Source organism: Hippocampus zosterae, chromosome 6 (genome assembly GCF_025434085.1).
Source record: "Hippocampus zosterae strain Florida chromosome 6, ASM2543408v3, whole genome shotgun sequence".
In the NCBI taxonomy this organism is placed as follows: Eukaryota; Metazoa; Chordata; class Actinopteri; order Syngnathiformes; family Syngnathidae; genus Hippocampus; species Hippocampus zosterae.
This window is the reverse complement of record NC_067456.1, coordinates 9,724,751-9,746,573: the sequence shown is the minus strand read 5'-3', so window position 1 is coordinate 9,746,573 and position 21,823 is coordinate 9,724,751. Positions and strand designations below refer to the sequence as shown.

The 21,823-nt window shown below is 45.2% G+C and overlaps 1 protein-coding gene across 3 annotated transcripts; it reads right to left on the bottom strand.

The window, feature by feature from the left end:
- Positions 1–848: 848 nt before the first annotated feature.
- hic2 (hypermethylated in cancer 2) lies at positions 849–20,095 on the bottom strand. Of its 3 annotated transcripts, none has more exons than XM_052067214.1 (2): positions 19,897–20,095; positions 849–5,707 (listed from the first exon to the last, which is right to left on the bottom strand). In XM_052067214.1, exon 2 carries the CDS (start codon positions 5,643–5,645, stop codon positions 3,900–3,902), a length of 1,746 nt encoding a protein of 581 aa, XP_051923174.1. In that variant the 5' UTR covers positions 5,646–5,707; positions 19,897–20,095; the 3' UTR covers positions 849–3,899. The 3 variants fall into 3 exon arrangements, with proteins under 3 accessions (XP_051923174.1, XP_051923173.1, XP_051923175.1); XM_052067213.1 differs by having other exon boundaries at positions 19,889–20,094; XM_052067215.1 differs by lacking the exon at positions 19,897–20,095 and adding an exon at positions 8,601–8,719.
- Positions 20,096–21,823: the final 1,728 nt, after the last annotated feature.

Sequence of the window (21,823 nt, the reverse complement as noted above, 5' to 3'; positions counted from 1 at the left end):
GACAGGACCGCAAATAAATACATTCATCACTGACAATAGACATTTGATAATGGAGAAGAAAAAAAAAACAACAACACCACTGTCAAGAAGTGTTTGCACCACTTTTATAAAGAGGCTCAGCCAGCCAGACGTTTGTGCTGCTTTGACCCACAGAGCAAGGGCAGCTTGGAAAAAAGTAAGGAGGAAAAAAAAAAAAGCAACATTCACAGTTAAGACTAAAAGATCATTCTTGTGTACATGCAGTGAACAAAATCAAAAGCTAACAACGTGATGCGATTAACCCCCCCGCCCCTCCCAAAATATTTAAAGTGTGTGGCCTCACCCCTGGCTCCGCCCACAACTGACGACCACAACTGACGAGCGCCAGGAGGCAGTCGTCAAGCGCATGTGGGCAAACATGCAGCCAAAGAGCCCCATGAAACAACGCCTTTTGATAAACACATCAAGGATGCACTGCCCCCCCCCCCCCCCCGACAGGCCAGAGGGCATGAGGGGAGGGAGGGAGTTGGGGCATGGGGTCACCCCAAAAGCCAGCTGGCACAGGGTGGGGTTAGTGCACCTCAAACCAAACACCCCTCCCCCTAATTGAATATGCAGCAGTCCACCCCATGCTTTTGTTTTGGCAGCAACCTCTGTGGAGCAGCAGCAAGAGGAAAAAAAAAAAAAAAAAAAAAACTGACTGGCCGGGCCTCGACTTGAGGTCTGTAAAAACTGTAAAAGTTTGTAAACAATGAGATAAATACATGTTTTGTGTTTTTTTTCCCGCCCCCTTTTGAGCCACACATGGTTCCATAGTCATTCAAATGTGCTTTGGTTTAAAAAATAGTTGGTGGATTTTGGGTGTGAGCTTCTTTTTTCTTCTTCTTTCGTACAACTTTGCAATTATTCACGAACATAGTGTGTTATCAACTAAAATGTAGACTTGTTTGAGCTGCCTCGCCTTTTGTCAAGGCTCTTTGCGTTACTTGAAAGCACCTCCCCCCACCACCCCTCACCCAGTATTTTTTTTTTATGTATGAAACTAGTGTTTTGCTTTCATCATTAAAATACAGAGAAATTGATACAATACTATGTCTTACAAATGTAGCTGAGAGCCTGCACTCACCGATGCAGAACTATCCCTGAAGTATTTGTATAGTAGTAGTTCTAGTAGTAATAGTAATATTAGTAGTAGTATGGTCACAGTTTGGAGTTTTTCTTCGCAATGTCCCACAAGCAAGCATTCAAACGCAGCTACAGTCTTTTTTTTTCGGCCAGCAATGGCTGGAAATCTTGTATGTGGAGAGAAAAAAAAATATCCTTTGCATGACAGACATCAAGACGCACTCTATCAAATGCTGACAGGTACAAGAAGACGATGCACTGTGGGCTCCATCTTACACCAGAGGATGGATGCATGTTTGTTAGTTTACAGCAAAGGGTTTGAGAGGGGGACGGCGGTGTACCAACCACACAATTACTAGTCAATGAGTAATTGCTTAACAGCCAACATGACCAAGTAGTAACAAATGCAGGAATCGGGGATGCAGGTTGTAACTTTGGCTGCATCCCTACATAATAAATTCACAGACCATGAGGGCAACAAATAAATCAACCCAAAAAAAATAATTCCAGCAAGACAGTTGGAAAAAAAAAGAAAAAGGAATGCCTATACCAAAAACTTGTAGGGAAGGTCCACAGTAAGTGTTAAGAGTGGATACACTGGACAGGATTTAGTGATGATGACCGCCGACGGCCCGATTTCAAGCATATGCTCGCTTATGAGGTAAAGCACGGCGAGGTTCAAATAACTTAAAACCATTATGTGACACAGGTGAACGCAATCAGAGACAACAGCAACAACAACAAAAAACAAAAAGGAGGATCTTTGCAGGAGACCAATGAGTGGCTGTCCAGTGCATCTCTGCTTTCTCCCTTCTTGTTACAAGTTTTCCACAAGTCTGGCTCAAAAAGAAACTAACAAGCAACTTGAAATTCACATTAAATTTCTGATTATAAGTCGTATTTTTTTTTCCTATTTTGCTTTTTTTTTTTTTTTTTGGTCTGAACAGAACACGTCACCAAGTCCGGTTTTTAAAGTTTGGGAATATAAAGTGATCAGGACTTTGGACAATAAAGATGACATGACAAAAAAAATAATAAAAGGTGGTAAAGTTCACCGGCCCACCAATCAGCACAAGCTTCTCCGCTTCAGAGTCATTGGCCAAAACGCTAAAGAGTGAATTTCTTTATATGGACAATATAATTAATAAATTTGTATTATACAGGAGCAAAAGTAAGGGAAATCAAAAAGTGAAATAATTTAGTATGCTATATATCTTAAGTATATCTTTATTTTTTTTTAATTTTTATTTTTTTTAAAGCTTTGGTTTGAATTTGCCTAGCAATGTTTTGTTAGTTAGCTCTGTCCTCCACATTCACAAGATCTTTGGAACACACTACACGTAGACCAACTAACCATCATCACTTGCCTTCACAAAGACGCTACAGTACATTATTTTGAGGCGGCACCACACTGAGCGGGGCGCCCGGAAAGCTATTTTATATTTTGGAATAGACAACTGCTAACGAGATTATGAGAAGTAAAAAAAAAAAAAAAGGATCTATAGGCATTAAAAACCTGTGTTGAGAGATGGGCAGGTTAAAGCATCAGATGAAGATAATCTACACACTTTTTACAATTAATTACATTGGAACTTTTAACTAATCAACATATAGCGTTCGTTAAGAGTAATCAGAGGTAGCGAGGTCACAAGCCCATATAAATAGACTTCTGGTTGTTTAGTTTTTTTTTTTCTCAAGGGGAGGAAAGCTATACAGACACAAAATAAAACGTACCCATTGAACATATTGTTCCGTCTAAAACACCCTCTTTATGAGCCCCCTTTAAAAACAAATCCCTCCCCTCCACAAGACCTTCCAGTTTAAACATTCACTGAAACATTATTAGTTCTTTAAGTAAAACACGTACCTCAAGGGGGTGATCCCCCCCCCCCAAACGGGTTTGGTTTCATGGTGCACGAACAGGCAAGATGGGGAAAAGAGTCAACATCCTTTACTGTCAACAGCCATGAAGAGAAAACTCTTGAAACTAAACCACGACCCCCAACATGATCCCACCTGGATCCTTCCATCAGTTAAAGCATGGAGATGGTCCCAGTCACCCCCTCATCGTACATCGAAATCCCCCCCCCCCCTCCAATCGCTTAAAAGGAAAGTAAGAAAGGCTATAAAGCTGTCAAAGAGTTCAAAACACTCTTTTTTTTTTGCGATATTATTGCCAGTACTGGTTTCATTGGGTTCTTTGAATCTATTTGGTCGGAATAGCGTTGGAGAGCAGAGGGGGGGACCTCGAATTGTCGTTCTGGCGGACAACCGGCAAAAAGCTTTCAAAAGATAGGAGGAAAGGAAGCCTTTGGGGGGGGGGGGGGTGGCAAGGGCTGGACATTACATTGGTACCCACATTCACATTTATCGGCCTTGACAGAGCACAAGTCACAAAGCTATGACGCCATGGCTTTGTGACTTTCAGCTGAGAGAAAGCGAGACAGAGAGAGAGACAGAGAGACAGACAGAGAGAGAGAGAGAGAGAGAGAGAGAGAGAGAGAGAAGAGAAGAGAAGAGAAGAGAAGAGAAGAGAGTAAACTGTTCCTCTAGAACTCCTGAGAGGTGAGCATATATGTCACTTTAAAACCGATGGTGACACAATCCCCGAAGTGACACCGTCACCACCATCGCCCAGCATGGCAACGACGCTCACTCAGCCGGGGCGCCGTCGTAAACCGAGCGGAATAGAACTGCGTCGAACGTGTTCATGTGCGTTTCTTTGTCGAGCGAGAGTTTAGCGGGGGTGTTTTTTTTTTTTGTTATTCCCAGAGTTCTTTGGCTTGATGCGTTTTCTAGGAGGGCGAGGTGTGCATTCTCAGGTGACTGATGAGGTTGCGCTGTTGAGTGAACTTGCCGCCGCACAGCTGGCATTCGTACGGCTTCTCCCCGGAGTGCACGCGCATGTGCTCCGTCAGCCGGTACTGGCGGGTGAAGCGCATGCCGCACTCCTCGCAGGCAAAGGGCTTGAGGCCCAGGTGGCTGCGCATGTGGCGCGTCATGGTGCCCCGCTGGGTGAACATTTTGCCGCAGATGTTGCAAGGGAAGGGGCGGGTGAGCCAGTGGCTCTTCTCGTGTTGTCGCAACGTCGCCGGGTCCTTGTAGCTCTTATTGCAAACGGTGCACTTGAAGGGGCGGGCTTCGGAGGCGAAGTTGGACGGCCCGACGGGGGCGGAAAGGTCCTCGGCCTCCTCTTCGTCTTCCTCTTTGACGTAGCTCCCCACTTCCTCTTTGATGTACAGCTCGTCCTCGGTGTGCGTCTCCACGTGAGCGTTGAGCTGCTCCGAGCTGGGGAAGCCTTTCCCGCAGGGGATGCACACGTACAGGTTGTCCCCGAACGCCGGCTCGAAACCTTCCTGCCGGTACACGTAGTTGGCGTTCTGGTGCGCCCCGCCCGTCCCCCCTCTGCCCCCCGCGCTCTCGCCGTCGCTCTGACCGCTCTCGTCGCTGTGGTCCTGGCCGTTTTCTCCTCCCTCTTCCTCGTCTTTGCACCGGTGGGTTTGGTCCGAGTTGAGGCCGCCGGCGCTGCCCCCGCCGGCTCGGCCGTCCTTGGGCGCCACGATCACCCCGTTCACCAGGGGCCTGTCGTGGTCTTCGGACTTCAGCCCCGATGCCTCCTTCTTGGGCCATTCGTTCTTGCGCCCGCCCTGGCGAGATTTCTTCTGGGGCGGGGGCCCGTCGTGGTGGGCGTTCTCGGCTTTCGATGCGCAGTTGAGCTCAGCGGGCTCCGAGCTGCAAACGTCTGCGTTGGGGAGGGTGGTCGAAGAGTCATCCAGGGAGGCACTGTTGGTTGTGGATACTGAGGCAGATTGGGGGGATTCTTGGGAGTTGCTGTGGGGGCTCAGGGCGTCCGTCACCCCGCCTGCCGAGGGAGGGCTCTTTTTGGTCAGGTCCAGCCCGAGATCGGGCTCGCCGGCGCTTCCTCCGCTGCTGAGGTTACCGTTACTGCTTCCGTTCCCGCCGCTGCCGTTCCTCCCGGAGCTGCCGATATACATTTCGTCGTCGGAGAGCTTGTCCCGAAGGCCTTCGTCCGGCTGCGGCTGGTCGGCGTCCGAAGGGGCGGGATGATAGTGGTTGTTGGGCCCGGCGGGCGTGGAAGAGGAAAGGCGCTGGTTGTTGAGGCGTAAGCGGCTCAGGGGCCCGGGAGTGGAAGGTTTACCGGGCAGGGGTTTCCCGCCGCTGCGCTTGAGCTTCTTTCTGCACAGGGCGGCGAGGTCGTGGAGCTGGAGGTAGCTGGCTGCGGTTAAGAGGGCGCTGAAATTCTGCTCGCTGCCCTGGTCCGACGAGGAGAGCAGCTTGCCCGTGTAGATGAAGTCCAACACTTGCCTGAACACGGAGGGGTTGACCATCTCCGTGTCAAGATTAATGAGGTTATCGTGGAGGACCAAAGACTTGAAATAGATGCTGCTCGCCGCCAGGATGTTCTTGTGGGCGCGGAAGAGGGCATTCTCCACCACGATGATGACGTCGCACAGGAAGCCTTTGGCTCTCTGTTGGTTGAGTTGCAGCAGCAGTTGTTTGGCATGATTTGGCAGTTCCATTTCCACCGTCCTTCTTTCCTTGCGTCTCGCTCGCTCTCTTCCTACACCAACGCCACCTGAAGCTGAACAAAGAACAAAAACACAAAAAAATGGTGGTGAGTTCGGGGGCTTGGGGTGGCCACTCCGTTGAAGGCAATGGGGGGGGGGGGGGGGTGCCAGAAAGGCTCTCGATGAAGAGCAGACCAATCGGGCACAATATTACAATTCCGCGATTGCAACGAACTCATTCAGTACCAGCCAATTCTAGATCAAGTCTGAAAAGACGTTTAAAAACGTCTTTGGGAGTGAATGAGTTAACAGTCAACCACTCACGTAACGTTTATCAACGTGAATTCACTCTTCTTTCCTTGGCTCATGCCCCACCCCCCTCCATCAAATTGCCTTTAGTGCAATCCAACAAACATAGAAACGGCAATCTAACCCCTCGGAGGTGAAAAGACAACCGGTGCCTTTGAACTGACAATAAACCACGACGTGTGACTGCCGTTCCTGTGAGCGCATCCATATAAGCTCCAAGTTCTCGCAGGGACGTTGGCCAAATGTGGCACATCATCAACATGTCATCTTGGAAACAGGAAACGGTCTCCCCCTCTCATCTTGCATTTAAAACAAATTGCGAGCCTGCATAGATCAGATACATTTTGCCACTGTTCTGGCACAAAGGCCAAACGGGTGGAGAAAAGGAATTACTTTCCTTAAAAGGTGCCTCCTTTTGACTTCTCGTCACTCCCTCAGTCAAGATAACTCTGGTTTCAGTGAGATGCCCTTCTTGGAAACTCGTCTCACCCTAGTCTCCATTAGGTCATGGTAATGTCAGCTCTGCACCATTGTCTGGGGGTGGGGGGGTCGATGGCAAGGAAGGGCCGGGAGGGAAGGATTAGGTGACACTTGAGCAGGTAAAACTAGACAGGAGCTCGGACAAAGAAGGGGGTGGAGGGCGTGGCTCAAAGACAACGACAGCACCACCCGAACCTCCAGGGAGGAATTAGGACAACTCGTTCGCTTTCAACCAACAAAACAGTCAGGATAGTATCGAGCGTAGGGATGGACAAAAATGGAAATGTATCAAATACAATAAAAGACAAACGGATAACATGGCGTCATGTGTATCTAACACATTGTACCAGTCTTACTATTTTTTTTTTTAATGAAAACACTTGACGATCGACGCATCATTTTCACTTGTCACTCAGTAATGACTTTAATTGCAAGTCTCATACACGAGTTAAGTAACTAACCACATCAATGACAACCGACGAGGTAAAGGAATCCAGATCAGAATGATTTGTCAGAAGTCTCTCAACTATTAGATTGGCGTGGATGCAACCTTGGCCTGCGTTGATGCCGGCTGCACTCGCGTCATATGATGCCGTGTTCGACGCAGCTTGTTGAGTATTGCTAAAAACAGTCAAGTGTTCTGCCCTTAAGTCATTTCTTTATTGATATTGCATTAAGGCACCCCCCAAAAAGTTATTTTATTCATTAGAAATTTTTTTAATTCATTGGTTGGTTCAAATCGGTCATCGGAATTTTATTTCGTCTTCCCATTATTGCAATCTGCATAAAGAAATCCGTATCGGTCCAACCCTCATTGTTATTCAAAAAGTATTATATTTGAGTGAAACTTTTACCAATGCTTGGTCTCAGCGAGTACTAAAAATATGAAAAAAAAACTATGAAAAAAAAGTGATTGGTGAATCCCAAATAAAAGTGTAACTCGTGAGTCACGAGTAGAATTGAACAAAGTCAGTGCCATGCAGTGGACAAATTAGCTGGAATAGTCTCGTCCCCTGACTTATGTTTTCTGAAGCCCCAGGCATTCGGGTAACATGGACGCACATCATTAATGCCCCTCAGAACACTGTGTACTGCATTACAAGAGATTAGACAGCGCTGCTGGTGCTTACCTCAATAAGCATATAGTGGACATGAGCGTATGAGCCAGTTCAGCACAGTGCCAACCGAGCGATTTAATGGGGATGTGTCACAGTGTTTCTAAATTGCCCAAGAAAATGCAATTCCCTCTTCGCGGGTTTACTATTATGGTTGATGTTGACATTGATTGTCAAATTTGATAAACCGTTTTTATTCCCTAATATGGCAGTAGTGATCAATTCTACTGCAGACTCGCGTAACAAAAAGTGCGGGCCAGGAGAAAAGACCGCACAAAAGGCAACGTGTAAAGATCGCGATCATTTCACATTGAAAAAAGATAAAGTGTGATAAGTCTACCGCAAAGCAAAACAGCAGCAGGTTTAGGATCCAACACAATCATATCAACATCATTGACTAATTGAACTAGCGAATACTCATAGCCAGTTTGAATAAACTGTCACGCCCGAACAAGCGGTCAAGGATTCACACTACTGCCGACGGTAACAAAACAACCCCAATTCAAATATCAGCTAATACGGCCACAACTGGCGGCCTCTTGGACTAGCGGACAACCAGAACCAACAACTCTCAACATCACACATACGCTCTGTTAGCGCAGGATTGGAACAAAAGTCCACTATAGCAGGAATTGATATCTGGAGGTGTCTGGCTCTGTTAGAACTGATGGTCTGGCTGATAGAAATCAGCTGAAGTGATCATTACACTTCAGGTACAGGCCTGGGCTTGCCTCCTCTGCTTTGACACTTCAACTCATGGTCTTCACCAATCTCTAGTCTGCCCCCCTCTCTCTCTCGTCTGGCTTCCCTACCTTCGCGGATCTCTCAGCAGGCAGAACGAGTTCAACCACCCCCCAACATGTAACTGCATCAAAACGAGCCAATGATGAAAATACAGTATAACCCAGATCTGCAATCAAATCTGTCTCAGGCGCTACCCGGGGGTACGGCAATGACCTCTACAGGCGATAACGGAGGAAAGAAAGACCCCCTTTTCCATGATGCCAACCGGAATATCGTACATCACTGAAGCATCTTGTCCAACGCTTACGCTCATGCTTACATCTCCGCAGGCTTTCTGGGTGAGGGCACCAAGAGGCTTTTCCAACAAACGGACAAAAACGGTGGCTAGAAACAGCATACAGAAGACAGCCCGGGAAGGGGAGGGAAAAAAAAAAACCTCCCCCAACCCCCTCATTTTCTCATCCCTCCATCTCCCCCCAACCTCATCACCCACATGGCTACCAGCTCCCCCTGGCCCCTCCGGTGCTGTGCTCTGCCGGCTGGATTCCAGGGAGCTGCTAATGGATTACGGCTGATCTATATGCAGCGAGGGTGGGACACGTGTAGGCCTACCTCCTCTTCCTTTGGTGATGCCCAACAGGCTTAATACGACAGGGGGGTGGGGGTTGCCAATGGACCTGCACCACCATTACTGCTCCATCTGTGAGTCTGTTTTTCCTTTTTTTTTCTTGATGTACTATGAACTCCGGGATGCATCAAGCAGTGACTAAAACGCTGTACCTAGATTACTAACCACAACTGGGTGCGGTTGCATAATTGGTCGCGAGTTTCCAGCAGGGTTAATTCCTGCATTTTCTCATCCCTCAGCTAAAAAGGTATGATGATGTGTCCGGGCAGAGAAACGGAGAGATGTCAAGATAGCTGGGCAGGAGAGCCTAAAGGAATTATTGACCCTTGAGAAACGAGGCGTGCTCTGACCAAACACAGCCCCACATACCAAGTGAAGCCAGCTCAGTGGGGGCTTTGAGTGCAGACCAGGGTAGACGTCGCCCTTCAAGCCAGAGGATCAGTTTACCTTGCCTGAAGTTTTGACCTTTTCAAAAAACAGGCTGTGACTTAATGATAGAGGGGCAGCTTCACTCTGAAAACTCTCAAACACCCCGCTGCTTAGCATCAACCTTGACTTCTTTCGGGTATCTTCTCTTAGGTTGACAGGGGTGTGTGCCCAGACTTGAAAGACATGATAAGAAGAAGGGAAGAAAAAAAATCCAGGTGTCTGGGGGTTGAACACACATGCACATAAATTACCTCTTCATTAAAACTGGTTACACCAGAGCTCTGGGTGATCAGGTTTTACTTCATCTAATCCCTATACATGCGTGACAAGGATTGAAGGCAAAGCATTTTTGGGGAAGGTTTCACATATGCATACATTGCAAAAACTCATCCCCCATTCAAATGGTGCTGCAAAAATAATAGGAAGCACATTAATGCATTCCACGCCAGCAGTTGATGACGCATTCAATTCCGCTAGACACAATAAACAGGGCTTGGGAGGGAAAAAAATGCGCGTTCATTTGCCTGCAGTTGGTTTGCAGACAAAATCGGAGTTGGAGGGGGCGTGTCCCGGTTCTGCCATATCAAAGGCGGCCCGGGTTTGTGCATTGCAATTTGGTTTTGATACCGTTTTGCGACAGGCTTATACAACGCACGGTTCCGCCTTTCCACTGGACATTTAAGACTCATTCTTTGCATTTATAAAAACCTCTTGAAGACCTGAGATCAGCACTTGAACCTTGCCTGAAAAATGTATTGTTTGCCACTCAAAAATGATTTTTGTTCACCACCCTGCTTTTATTTTGTAACTGTGTTATCTTTCCATTTACACTCCTATATTAGGAAGTTCTCTTCATTTCATTTTTGCCTCTTTAAAGCACAATGGACAATCACGTAAAAGGCCCCTTCGCACTTTGTGTTGTGGCATCTACCCCCCCCCCCTTTCCCCCTCAAGGTGTTGAAGGATTAAAAGGAGAGCAATGCAGCAAACTTCATACAGTGAAGATGATGGAGAGAGCAGTGGGCTGTGGCACTAATCTCCAGAACAGATCACCGGGAGCCTGGCGAAAGGGCAGAGGTGAGTCAAAGTCCCGTGGCGCAATAACAAAACACACCCTACAACCGCAAAAGGTCATCTGCTTACATCCAATAGAAAAGATGAGCCTGAACTTAAGAAAAACAAAACTCAACTTTACAGCGGGCTAAGCCGTCACTACTTTTTACAACAGTGACTCGAGTGGCGCACAATGGTATATTGAGCAGGTGATAAGGTAAGAGAGACATACAATATGTGCCGTGAAAGACAAAAGGAAGAAAAAAAGCCTGCACTGCACACATGTAGTGTGTGCTCTCAGTTTGCACACACACACACACACACACACAGTCATGTAGACAGTGCACTAACAACACACGCACACACCCAGAGAGTATTGCTGGTGGGCAGTGCGAGTGGGGGTAGGGGATGGTACAAAAGCCAGTTTGAAATACAAACAAGCAACCACCTCAGAGCCATTTCAACATGGCCGACAGCGGGCTGCACGGGTAAGCCTGATTCAAGACTGACTACGTGCAGTACTGTTGCAATTAACGGGGTTTCGATTCTCTCGCTCGCTCGGTCCCTCGTGAGTGAAAGGAAAGCTCACAATAAGGAGATTAAAGACAGCAAGCTGAGCTTTGCCCATTTTCAAATAACTGCTCGCTTAGGTCTCCTTATACCTGAGTAAGAAGATGTGCCGCGTCAGGCGGAAATCCACGCACAGGCACACCTAACGATTGGTTGAGGAAGATACTATGTAATCCCGCAGCATTCATGATGTTTTATCGTTGCAGTCGAGGCAAATATGCAGATACTTTGTGTGAAATAAGTGCTTGACTAGCCAACATCAGTCTTGTGCAATAAATAAATGATTCATGGTCAGCAATCTGAGGTGGCATAATCCCCCCCCCCTCTATTAGCGTAATAGCCACGTTTACACCAAGCAGCACAGTTCCGTTAGGAAGGGTACTTTGTAGGGCTGAACGATTTTTAGAAAATATCTCGTTGCGATTTTTATGGAAGATATCGCATGATATTCTTCAAATCGTGCTTGGGTGCAAAACTCACTGCAGTAATACAAACACGACAGGAAGTCGCATCACACCATCAAAACATTCAACGCTATTCCTCCATTAATGCAACACAGCGACAGTGACTGTGTGAGACAGTCCTTTTTCAAGGTTGAATGAAGCAAGAATGACTCCTTGCTGTCATACATACGGCATGTACTGTATAAATGGAACTGTGTAAGACGATGTACAAATATTTTCCTTTTAACTGAAAATGTTTTGGACTTTTTTCGCTTATGTACATGTTCATTGCACATCCTGTATATATGTAAGATCATTAGGAAATTGTTTTCATATGTTTGAGAACGTAAACCGCTTCATACGGAGATCATGGTCTTAACGATATAGTCTAACATTCATACCGCGCTGTAAATTGAATCCCTTAACAGTAATACCATACATTGCGCTATAAAATTAAGTAGACTTAATAGTAATGAGGTATTTTGAAATGTGAAATTGAAGCATTTCCTGTTAAAATGGGCATAAAGTAGGAGTAGATTTGTTCTTATCAGCTTATTTTTCAGCCAGTCCACGAGTAGCATACCGCTCTGATTGTGATCTAAGCTTGCCAAGCGCTGCAAAACCAAACAAACCAACCCTTGGTGAACACGTAATTTTTTTTTAAATTAACCTCAATAAAAAAAACAAATCATTCAGCCCAAGTTTATTTATTGTAGCTTGGTTGGTTTCACAGACCTAATTTCTACCCAAAAGTAGAGGGTAGAGCTGATTTATCGTTTTCAAATCAAAATCATGATCTCAGATGATGCAACTACATGATCTTCAAAGCTGCATTTTTTTTAAGCGCTCTTATCAACCCCCCCCCCCCCCCCCCCCCGGGTCCCAATCTAAGAAATGTCATGCTACTTGTGGACAGGTCACGCTAACCAGGTCCGAGATACAGCGTCACATCATATAGAACCTTCCTGGCTGCTCAGAAACGCCAACTTGCGCTGCACAATGTTTACGGGCAGCAGCTAAAAGACATGCGGTGCAGACCCTCTCCTCTAAGTGTCTAAATCTCAACTCTGTTGCAGCAAATATGCTAGAGAAAGACAAGTCACTTGTCTAGTATTAAAAACAAAAACAAACAAAAAGAAACGGCTGCACAAAATGATCTGGGATGTCGGTACTATTTGTCAACTGTGGGCCTTCGAGTCCCTTCAGTGATTAACGGCTCTGTAAATAAACTTAGAATGAATACAATACAATATTTTAAATCAATTTAACTTTGCAAAGTGACGTTTTTTTTTCAACATGTAAATTTGATTTTGTTACATTTAAGAAAAAGCAAACATGTTGACAGGAAAATGCTAAATTTGAATGAAAAGAAGCTGACAGAAGAATAACCTTTTCACATGAAATATGCACCTTTCACATTTACGAAACCCTTCCATTATGATTTGTACACTTTTATAATTGCCATTACTCTAAAGGGATTAAATGGATACCATCATGTCCATTTCAGGCAATATTACTTAGCCCTCAGTCTACGAAGCAGTTAAGTCTCTGACAAAAACAATCGAGTAGACAAAAACATTTACATAGTGAATAATCTTTCATTCATGAACACAGAATATTCAAATATTGAAAAAATATTTTTACATACACCATTATTCCACAGAATTGCAAATGTATACGTTTATGATGGCAAGCAGGAGGTCTTGCTTTGTTGAGCCAGTAAAAAAAAAAAAAAGTATCTCCCTCACACATCAGTTACACAAGGTACCCACGTACTATATATTGATTAAAAACTCATCTTGAGAAACTGATTTAAGGCAGAGACTCAAGACACTTTCATTTTAAGACGAATTGTGGTTCCACAGAGAGCACAGAATCCATTGGGTTTCTTTTAAAAATACAAACTACCGGTAATAAATAAAAGGTCCCAAATACTTGACTCAGTAAAACAACCGATTGACAGCATCTGTGGGAAAATTTAACACCGATTTTAATTCCGATGTAATCTGATTGCCGGATATAAATGCTGGCGTGGAGTGAGGAGATACGACCCCCCAGCGGCGCATGCCTGAAGAGGGAAATGCATGCATTACAGTATCGCCACTGCGGGTAGGGTCAAAACCTTCCAATTAAGACTCCTTTTATGTGTCAGGCAGTTCATCCGTATTGCAGACAAACAAGCCCTGCCCAGGGTGCAACGGAATGAAAAGACCCCCATCCATTTCATCACAGGAGGCAGGGGTGGGGGGGGCGGGGGTCATTGGTCGCTGCATGCCCCATATGTGCCAGTGTTGTGTAGCCAGGGAAGGAAAGGGGAAGGCTCCATCTCACACATGGCTCATCTACAAGTCCATTCAAACTTAGACACACAGGAGAGATTGCGTACACATAATTTCAAACGTTTGTTCACATACACAATAGGTAAAAGGTTGAAGATTACCTTTTAAAAATGCAAAGAATCTAAAGTCTTCAAAACAATAATGCTGAGCAGCTCATGAATTATATTTTTTAAGGGCTACAGAAATAAAGTTGTTTGCTCACATGAAGGAGACTTACGAATGAATTAAAGCACACTTTTGTTATATTTGACGTGCATGTATACGCACTAACTCACTCACATACAATTCAGTAGAGCTCTAGTTCCAATTGACTCAGTCCAATTTGTGTTGCCACTGGCCAGAATTCAAACGGTGCATTAAAAAAAAGGCTTTATAGACACAGGAAGTCTTCAAGGGTGACTGAAGATGTGATTTTTTTCGTGCAAGTAATCGGCATGTACAACAAGCATGTGCATTATACTTCTAATTCAGTGCAACTGTGCAATGCTGGAGGACACAGGACTTAATTCATGAGGCAAAAATGCTTCTCTCATAGTTTTGTGACTCGGAGACATGATTATGAAATATGATGTAAAAATGAGGGATTTTGGAGTATAGTCCCTAAGCAGGGATTAATTAACAGAGCAGAGAAACCTGTCACTCTGTCAATAAATATGTGCTTTTCAAGGTTACCGGGGTAACACATTTTTATTTTGTGTTTTGCTAAAAACACACTGCACTGCTAAAAAGACTTTGTTTATACCACCATTGCACTAGAATAGCCTTGCAGGGATGTACATAAAAATGTTGGTGTGGTTCTCAAACAAGCACCAGAGGTTATCGTTTGAAACATCCATCCGTGCATTTGCTATCGCTTATCTGGGGTTGGGTCATGGGGGCAATAGCTTTAGCAGGGAAGCCCAGACTCCCCCTTCCCCAGCCGCTTCTTCCAGCTCCTCCCTGGAGATCCCAAGGTGTTCCCGAGCTAGCCAGGAGATATAGTCTCTCCAGTGTTTCCTGGGTCTTCACAGGGGCCTCAGTTGGTGGGACATTCCCGGAACACCTCACTAGGGAGGCATACAGGAAGCATCCTAACAAGATGCCCGAGCCACTTCATCTAGCTCCTCTCGACGTGGAGGAGAAGCAGCTCAACTCTAAGCCCCTCACCTAATTTCTAAGGGAGAGCCCGGACACCCTGTGAAGGAAACTAATTTTGGCTGCTTGTATCCGGAATCTGAGCCCACCCCAGACTCTGCTTCCTCTAAGGAAGGTGTGTCGGTAGAGTTGAGGAGAACTTCGAAGTATTTTGCCCACAGACTCACAATGTCCCGAGTCGAGGTCAGCAGCGCCCCATCCTCACTATGCACAGTGTTAATGGTGCATTGCTTCCCCCTCCTAAAATCTCAGATGATGGACCAGAATTTCTTTGAAGCGGTCAGGAGGTCTGCTTCTATGACCTCACCGATCTCTTCCCACACCTGAGTTTTTGCCTCAGTGTCCGCTGACGCCGTGTTGCGCTTGGCAGGCCTGTACTGTACTCATCATCTGCCTCTGGAGTCCCACAAGCCATAAAGGCCTTGAAAGACTCCTCCTTCAGCTGGACAAGGCATCCCTTACAGCTGGTGTACACCAGCGGGTTCGGGTGTCGTCACCAGGAGAGGCACCGATCACCTTACAGCCACAACTCTGATCGGCTGCCTCACCAATAGAGGCGGGGAACATGGTCCATCATTCTTCGGTGCTCACCCCCCCTCCCCAACTCACCAACCTATGGCCCGTGGGGCATAGTTCCTGCGGCATACTTTTATTTTGATGTGCAGGCATGTCAACAGTGCAAGCAAGCAAACAAAACAGCGACTTGTCTGCAGTGCAGACATTGTCACCGCATTCAGTGATTTCCCCGACTATTTTAGCAAATATTAAAAACAATAAATAAACGCCAACTGTGGTCCTCATGTTAACAACAATCTTATTTCCTGCACAGTGGAGGGAAGTGAGGAATTTCCCTTATTAACCAGACACCCTCACAAAAAAATTAATTTGGGGATGTTGGGAAACAATTTTCAAAAAAAATAAATCTGAACGGAAACGTTTAGAAACATGAACGACAACAGCACAGAACTTCCCTGGAGTGAAAGTGATTGTGTTTGCTGTAATGACTTCTTTTGCAGAGCTGATCAATGACATCATTGATCAATCAGCAAATTAAGACCGTCACAAATTTTGTAGGGCGGCCTGGTAGTCCAATGGTTAGCGCGTCAACCTCACAGTGCAGCAGTACCAGGTTCAATTCCAGCTCCGGCCTCCTGTGTGGAGTTTGCATGTTCTCCCCAGGCCTCCGTGGGTTTTCTCTGGGTACTCCGGTTTCCTCCCACATTCCAAAAACATGCAGGCTGGCTGATTGAACACTCTAAATCGTCCCTTGGTGTGAGTGTGAGCGCGGATGGTTGTTCGTCTCTGTCTGCCCTGTGATTGGCTGGCAACCGGTTCAGGGTGTCCCCCGCCTACTGCCCGAAGACGGCTCGGACAGACTCCATCACCCCCCACGACCCTTGTGAGGATAAGCGAATCGGAAAATGGATGGATGGACACATTTTGTAGGAAATGAAAAATATCTGTTGATCCAATCCAGTCGAACTGAGGTGTAAAATCGAGCACTTAGGATTCAACGGAGCAAAATATGTCCTTATCTATAGTTTTCATTAAAAAAAGAACATCTGGCATTATTTAATCTAACCACATTTGTTATTATGCCCCCCACCCCCCAAAAAAATAGCCTAAGTAAATCAATCCTGGCAACAGCACATGATGTGTGTGAGGAAGTGAAGCAATCAACTAGCCAGTGAACATGGGATCGGTATGATAACGTGACTCTTTTCTTCGAAGAATGAACTTTGTTGGCGAGATAAGACTGGCCAAACCCCCCTCCCTTCAAAAAAAGCAGCACTCCCATATGACCTAAAGCTAACAGCATTGGGTTCCCCCCACCCCAAAACATAGCTAACCACCTCTAACTCAACCTTTTAAACACATTATTATCACCATGTGTCTATCAGAAACAAATTCCAAAGATTGATATTTTTTTTATTCTTCTTCTTACAGTGCGACAACAACAACCCTGCCCAAGGGTGCTGTGGACACTGAACGAATCTCAAAACTGTCCTCCAACAGGCGGCGCAGGAAACGCATGTCTTGCATGAACGCAAGGGCCCAGCCGTTAAGTCCTTGAACGCATGTCAGCAGAACATACAGCCTAAGTAACCTTCTTAAGGCATTGTGCTGCCTACACACGCCACTGTAAGCCATGATCACAATGGACACAGGGCACCGTGTGTGTACGTGTGTTAAGAGGAGGGTAGCAGATCATGAGGCGCACACACACACAGGCCTAAAATTAACCTCCAGGCGCCTCTTTGTAGTCCATAGTGATCAGTTAAGCTTGTCACACTGATCAGTTGACTCATCTTGGGCAGACGCAATCGCCTAAATCGACACTGAAAGTACATCTGCTGAGAATTTGACAGCTGCACTGAACAGATGTTCGGCCACGGTTGTAAAATGACAGGTTGCCAAAAGGAGAAAAAAAAAAGGAAAAAGAAAAGTCATGAAAAGCACAGCTGTAAGTTTTTGGTTTGATGTCAAATCAAATCCTTTTTTTTATTATCACCCTCACCGTGGTTTTGGTGCCATATCAATTTTGGCATCACAAAAGGAGGAAGAGTAAGATTATATGCAATGCAGGTGATGTGAATCCAGCCAGCACCTGCAGGTATGTTGGTTAGTTTTAACAAGGTGGCATATTTGCAAATAAAGGGACAGAATAAATAAAGCATGTGTGCCCAAATTTAATATTGCAGCATAAGCCATTGCTGGAGGCTGAGCGAGAAGTCTAGCGGCTTGACACGCCTTCTCTAAGTTCATATACAGCACGCAAAATGTTTTCCACTTTTTGGGCTTGTCATACCTTCAACAACAACTCAATAAAACAAGTTGCTCTCCCAGTTTTAACCTGGCCTGTGGAGCGGACTCCAATTATAACGGGGTTCAACTAGCAATGTTTTGTCTAGCGCTGCGATGGCGATGTACCTTTAGGACCAATTATTCGATTGCTCATCCCATCGATGAATTGACTAATCAGATAAAATGGGATTTTGTTTAATTAATAAAACAACATCTGCGTGTGATGTGCAGGTATTATTGGTGTTGCCATCCTCACTTTGCAGACCGGACCTGGTACAGTACTTGGGACTGTATGTGGCTTTAAAGGGTCAAGCCTGGCTTGCCTGTTAACTGGATAACCGTTTGCTGGTCTGCATGTTGAGCGAGTGCCTCGGGATCAGTTGTGACCGTAGCAGTCATATATGAAAGTGTTTGTTAGTTTGTTCAATAAAGTGATTGAAAATGCACAGGCAGAGCATGACAATAATTTATAATTAAGATTGGTAGGCTGTACTAAATTAGCTAACTGATGCATTGCGTTGACAATCGTAGACATGCTGTTGTGGAACGTTAGTTAATTTTGCTTTGGAGTACACAAATTGCACTTTATCTTCTTTTTAAAGAGTGACATGATCACAAACTGGAACATTCTGTCTTTTCCAAACTTTACTTTTTGGCTGCAGTAACATTAATCCATATAGAAATATGATCCCTGCAAAGATTTCGCTTTGAGCTATTTGTATTCAAGTTATTTGATAACCGTTGCAGAAGATGTAGCATCACAACAAATAGCTAAAAGCTACATGCAGTGATAATAGCGTCATCGTCTCAGTCCTTACAGTCACAATATTCGTTGTTGGCCAATGTCCGAACGAATGACAGTTGTTTCTTTAAGACTTTGTAGATTCTCAGTTATCCAGGTCACGGTAGTCTGAAATGGAGTTAACTAGACACTTGCTAGTTGAATTTGTTTTGTCAAAATAAAATTTATTCTGTGACGATAATGACAACTCTGTACATTGATGTTTAAAACAAAACGACGCTAAATGGGGCGCCTTCTGTGTGCAATGTGCATAAATAAAATACCTACTGGATCAAATAGGCTTGAAATACAATGATGGCTTGCTCCTCCCTAACTAAAAAAAAAACACACCAACATGATTCATTGGTTGATACAGATGGTATCAAGTCACTAATCTTGGGCTCTCAGGTGTGATCATGCTGTATATGCATTTGCATGTGGCGAAACGCTTGGAAACTGTACTTAAAGGAACATTACAAAACAGCTAAAAACAAGTTGCTTACACTAAAACAAGAGGCAGTCAAGGAAACCAACATTACTGGCATTCCTATGCCTTATTATCTCCATGCCCCTTGGTACTTTTAGCAACACTAATCACCTGAGAATCCAAGCTGCCCTCTCACCTGGGAGGAAAATGTTTCAACGAAAGAGCTTTTAGGAGTTTGAATTAGATATAGATCTACGAGCACCGCTCTTTGGAGAGCAAAACAAAGATGGGCGATGAGATCTTGCATTTACTGATTTCCACACAGTGCTGCGCGAGTCTAACTGCCAGTCGCTGCTGCTAAATCGCTTTAATTGGTCCTACGCGGCACAAAATGTGGATTAACCTAAACACGAACAATGCACGTCGCGCCATACATTTAGTATCGACTGCTCCAGCTCGCTGACCATTATGGTAATTGAGTCAGTTGCGTAGAATCCACACAACTGGACCTACTTCGTCCTCAAGAGGGACAATGACAGGAGCGGATGAGCAAATAGTAAGCATAAATGTAGATCATGTAAGCGTATTTAGTTATGAAAGCAAGAAAATTAAATGCATCGTTTTGCCAGCCTGGTGATGAATTGGTCCATACTGGCCCGGAGGGAGGCATCGCTTGCAAGCCCACCGTGCCAACGTAAACCGCAGCATTTGCAAAGCCATTCTTTCATTTTTTGAAATTATTGTAAGGGAAGCCATAAATGGTTAGGTTTCAGCCTGAAGAAAGCCTGCAACAAGAAACCAGAATCGGGACCAGCGTAGTCCCCCTTTTTGTTGGCACGCCGTGGAAAAAACGCCAGAGCAACACTGCAAACCAACCAAAGGCAAGAAACCACCACCCCCCATACACACACACACATACACACACACACGTACACAAAAGCAGCCGTTTCACAAGCGCGTCGACACATGTAGACGGATAAAAAATCGTTTCAAATTACCTTCTTACATCGGTAGGGTGGTTCTCAAGCGTTCTTTACCATCCTCTTGCTCATCTCACAGCCTTCGGGACGCCATGTTGAAAGCTTATGACGTTACGCTTCCTCACCCCTGACCCACATTTGAATAGGAACCAGCCCGGAGTGCAGTAGCACAGAGAAACACAGCTCAGCCCACGGTGGGAGGGTTCGGAGTTCGAACACCAGCCCGCCCCTCCCCGCTCGCTCACTTGGCAATGGTACCTGCGAAGATGGGAGGCGGATGCCCACTCCAAAAAGTCGTTTTGCAATGAGTTGTTGGCTCTCGGACCCACATGTGACCTAAAAAAAGTCAAGTAGTTAATTAACTGAGGTAGAATTAAGTATATTTCGTCGTTTTGTTCTTTGCCTTGTTTAACTGGCCAACGCTGAAATAGCTTTGCACGAACACGGACATGCTACTTGCAACCTAATTATTAATCATTGTTTTGATCCCCTAACATTAGACACACTCTCTTTTCACTGTCATATGAACCATATTATCAACATTGAAAAATAAAATTTGACGAAACGTGGAGCAGAGGCAATCTCTTCAAGTATTTGATACTTTTCACTTTCTGGGTGATACTGTGTGACCTCCTGGGTCAGACGAGTGAGAGCTAAATCAAGCAGAATTGTTGGAATGGGGGTCAGAAAGTGGGCACCAGATGTGCGGAAACTGGGTTGTTTATTTGGCTCCTCCTCTTTGCACAGAAGGCCCCAAGTCGTGTCCGTTACAAACGAATTTCGGGTGTAGCGTGACTGGTCTTTCATACGGATAACGGGTTCCAATTGTCACGCGTGTGGAGCATGCATGTGAGGTGTTAACATTTAATAATTTTAAATGCAATGATGAGACAGACTCCATGCAGGCGTCTTCATCGATGGCGTTGTGCCAAAGCACTCTACTGACACCGGTTGGCTGCCGAGGAAACTGCAACTCTGACGCCAAATAAAATTCAGTACCTGGTTTAATTTTCTCGGCCTTTCTCGACTAGCATTGTTCCCAAACATTGACATTCTAATCTCACATCACACCACCACACCAAAAATGTCACAAAAATATGACTATTGAACGAATGATTTCGTCCAAATTTACTTGCAAATTGACTTACCCTGAGCGAAATCCGGGCCTGTTTTATTGAATACAAAGTTGATACACTCGCAGGAAGCCATGATTTTCTCTGATTTATCATAGCAACACATTTAGTGTACCTTCTGCCTTGTAATGGAAGATCATTTAAGTGTTCTGCCTGCCACTATAAATTGCTGGCATATAGACTGAGGAAAGATATTAGTCATGAATAAATAAATTCGATTTTCGGACAAATGGAGTCATGTGGTTGTCTGTGTATGTGTGTTGCGAAGGTGGAGGGATTTTAATTTGAATCCAATTTTTTGGGGTGGAAGGCTACATCAATCCTGGACCGGTCGCCGTTCAGTCAGTTATGGGACAGACACAGAAAAGGTCACCAATTCAGACAGTCGCAAAGTGGCATTGAACCCATACTGCCTGCACAGAAATCTGGTAAAAGTGTATTTTATTGCAACGCTTCTCCTTCGGCCACTCAAGAGGACTGTACTTGGCTGATGCCAAACGTCCCTTGTTAATTCTTTCATCGAGATTCACTGCTGCCATCTCGTGGCTTGCATGGGGTGTTTTTTCTGCGCTTGGGCAGTTTTTACAACAGATGACCTTCCAGATGCAACCTCTTAACAACAGTGGCTGGGAAACGGCGAAAAGGGATGCTACCGTTCACCCTGACTGGATTTAGATCCCCAATCATCTGTGTCCAAAGTTTGCAATGCTACCCAATGAGCCATCGAGCCACCTTACCCAACCCCCCTTCAAAGTATTGCAACGGCAAGGTAACTTCACTTGTTTTGTGCACTGAAGACATTTGGGTTTCAGATCAAAAG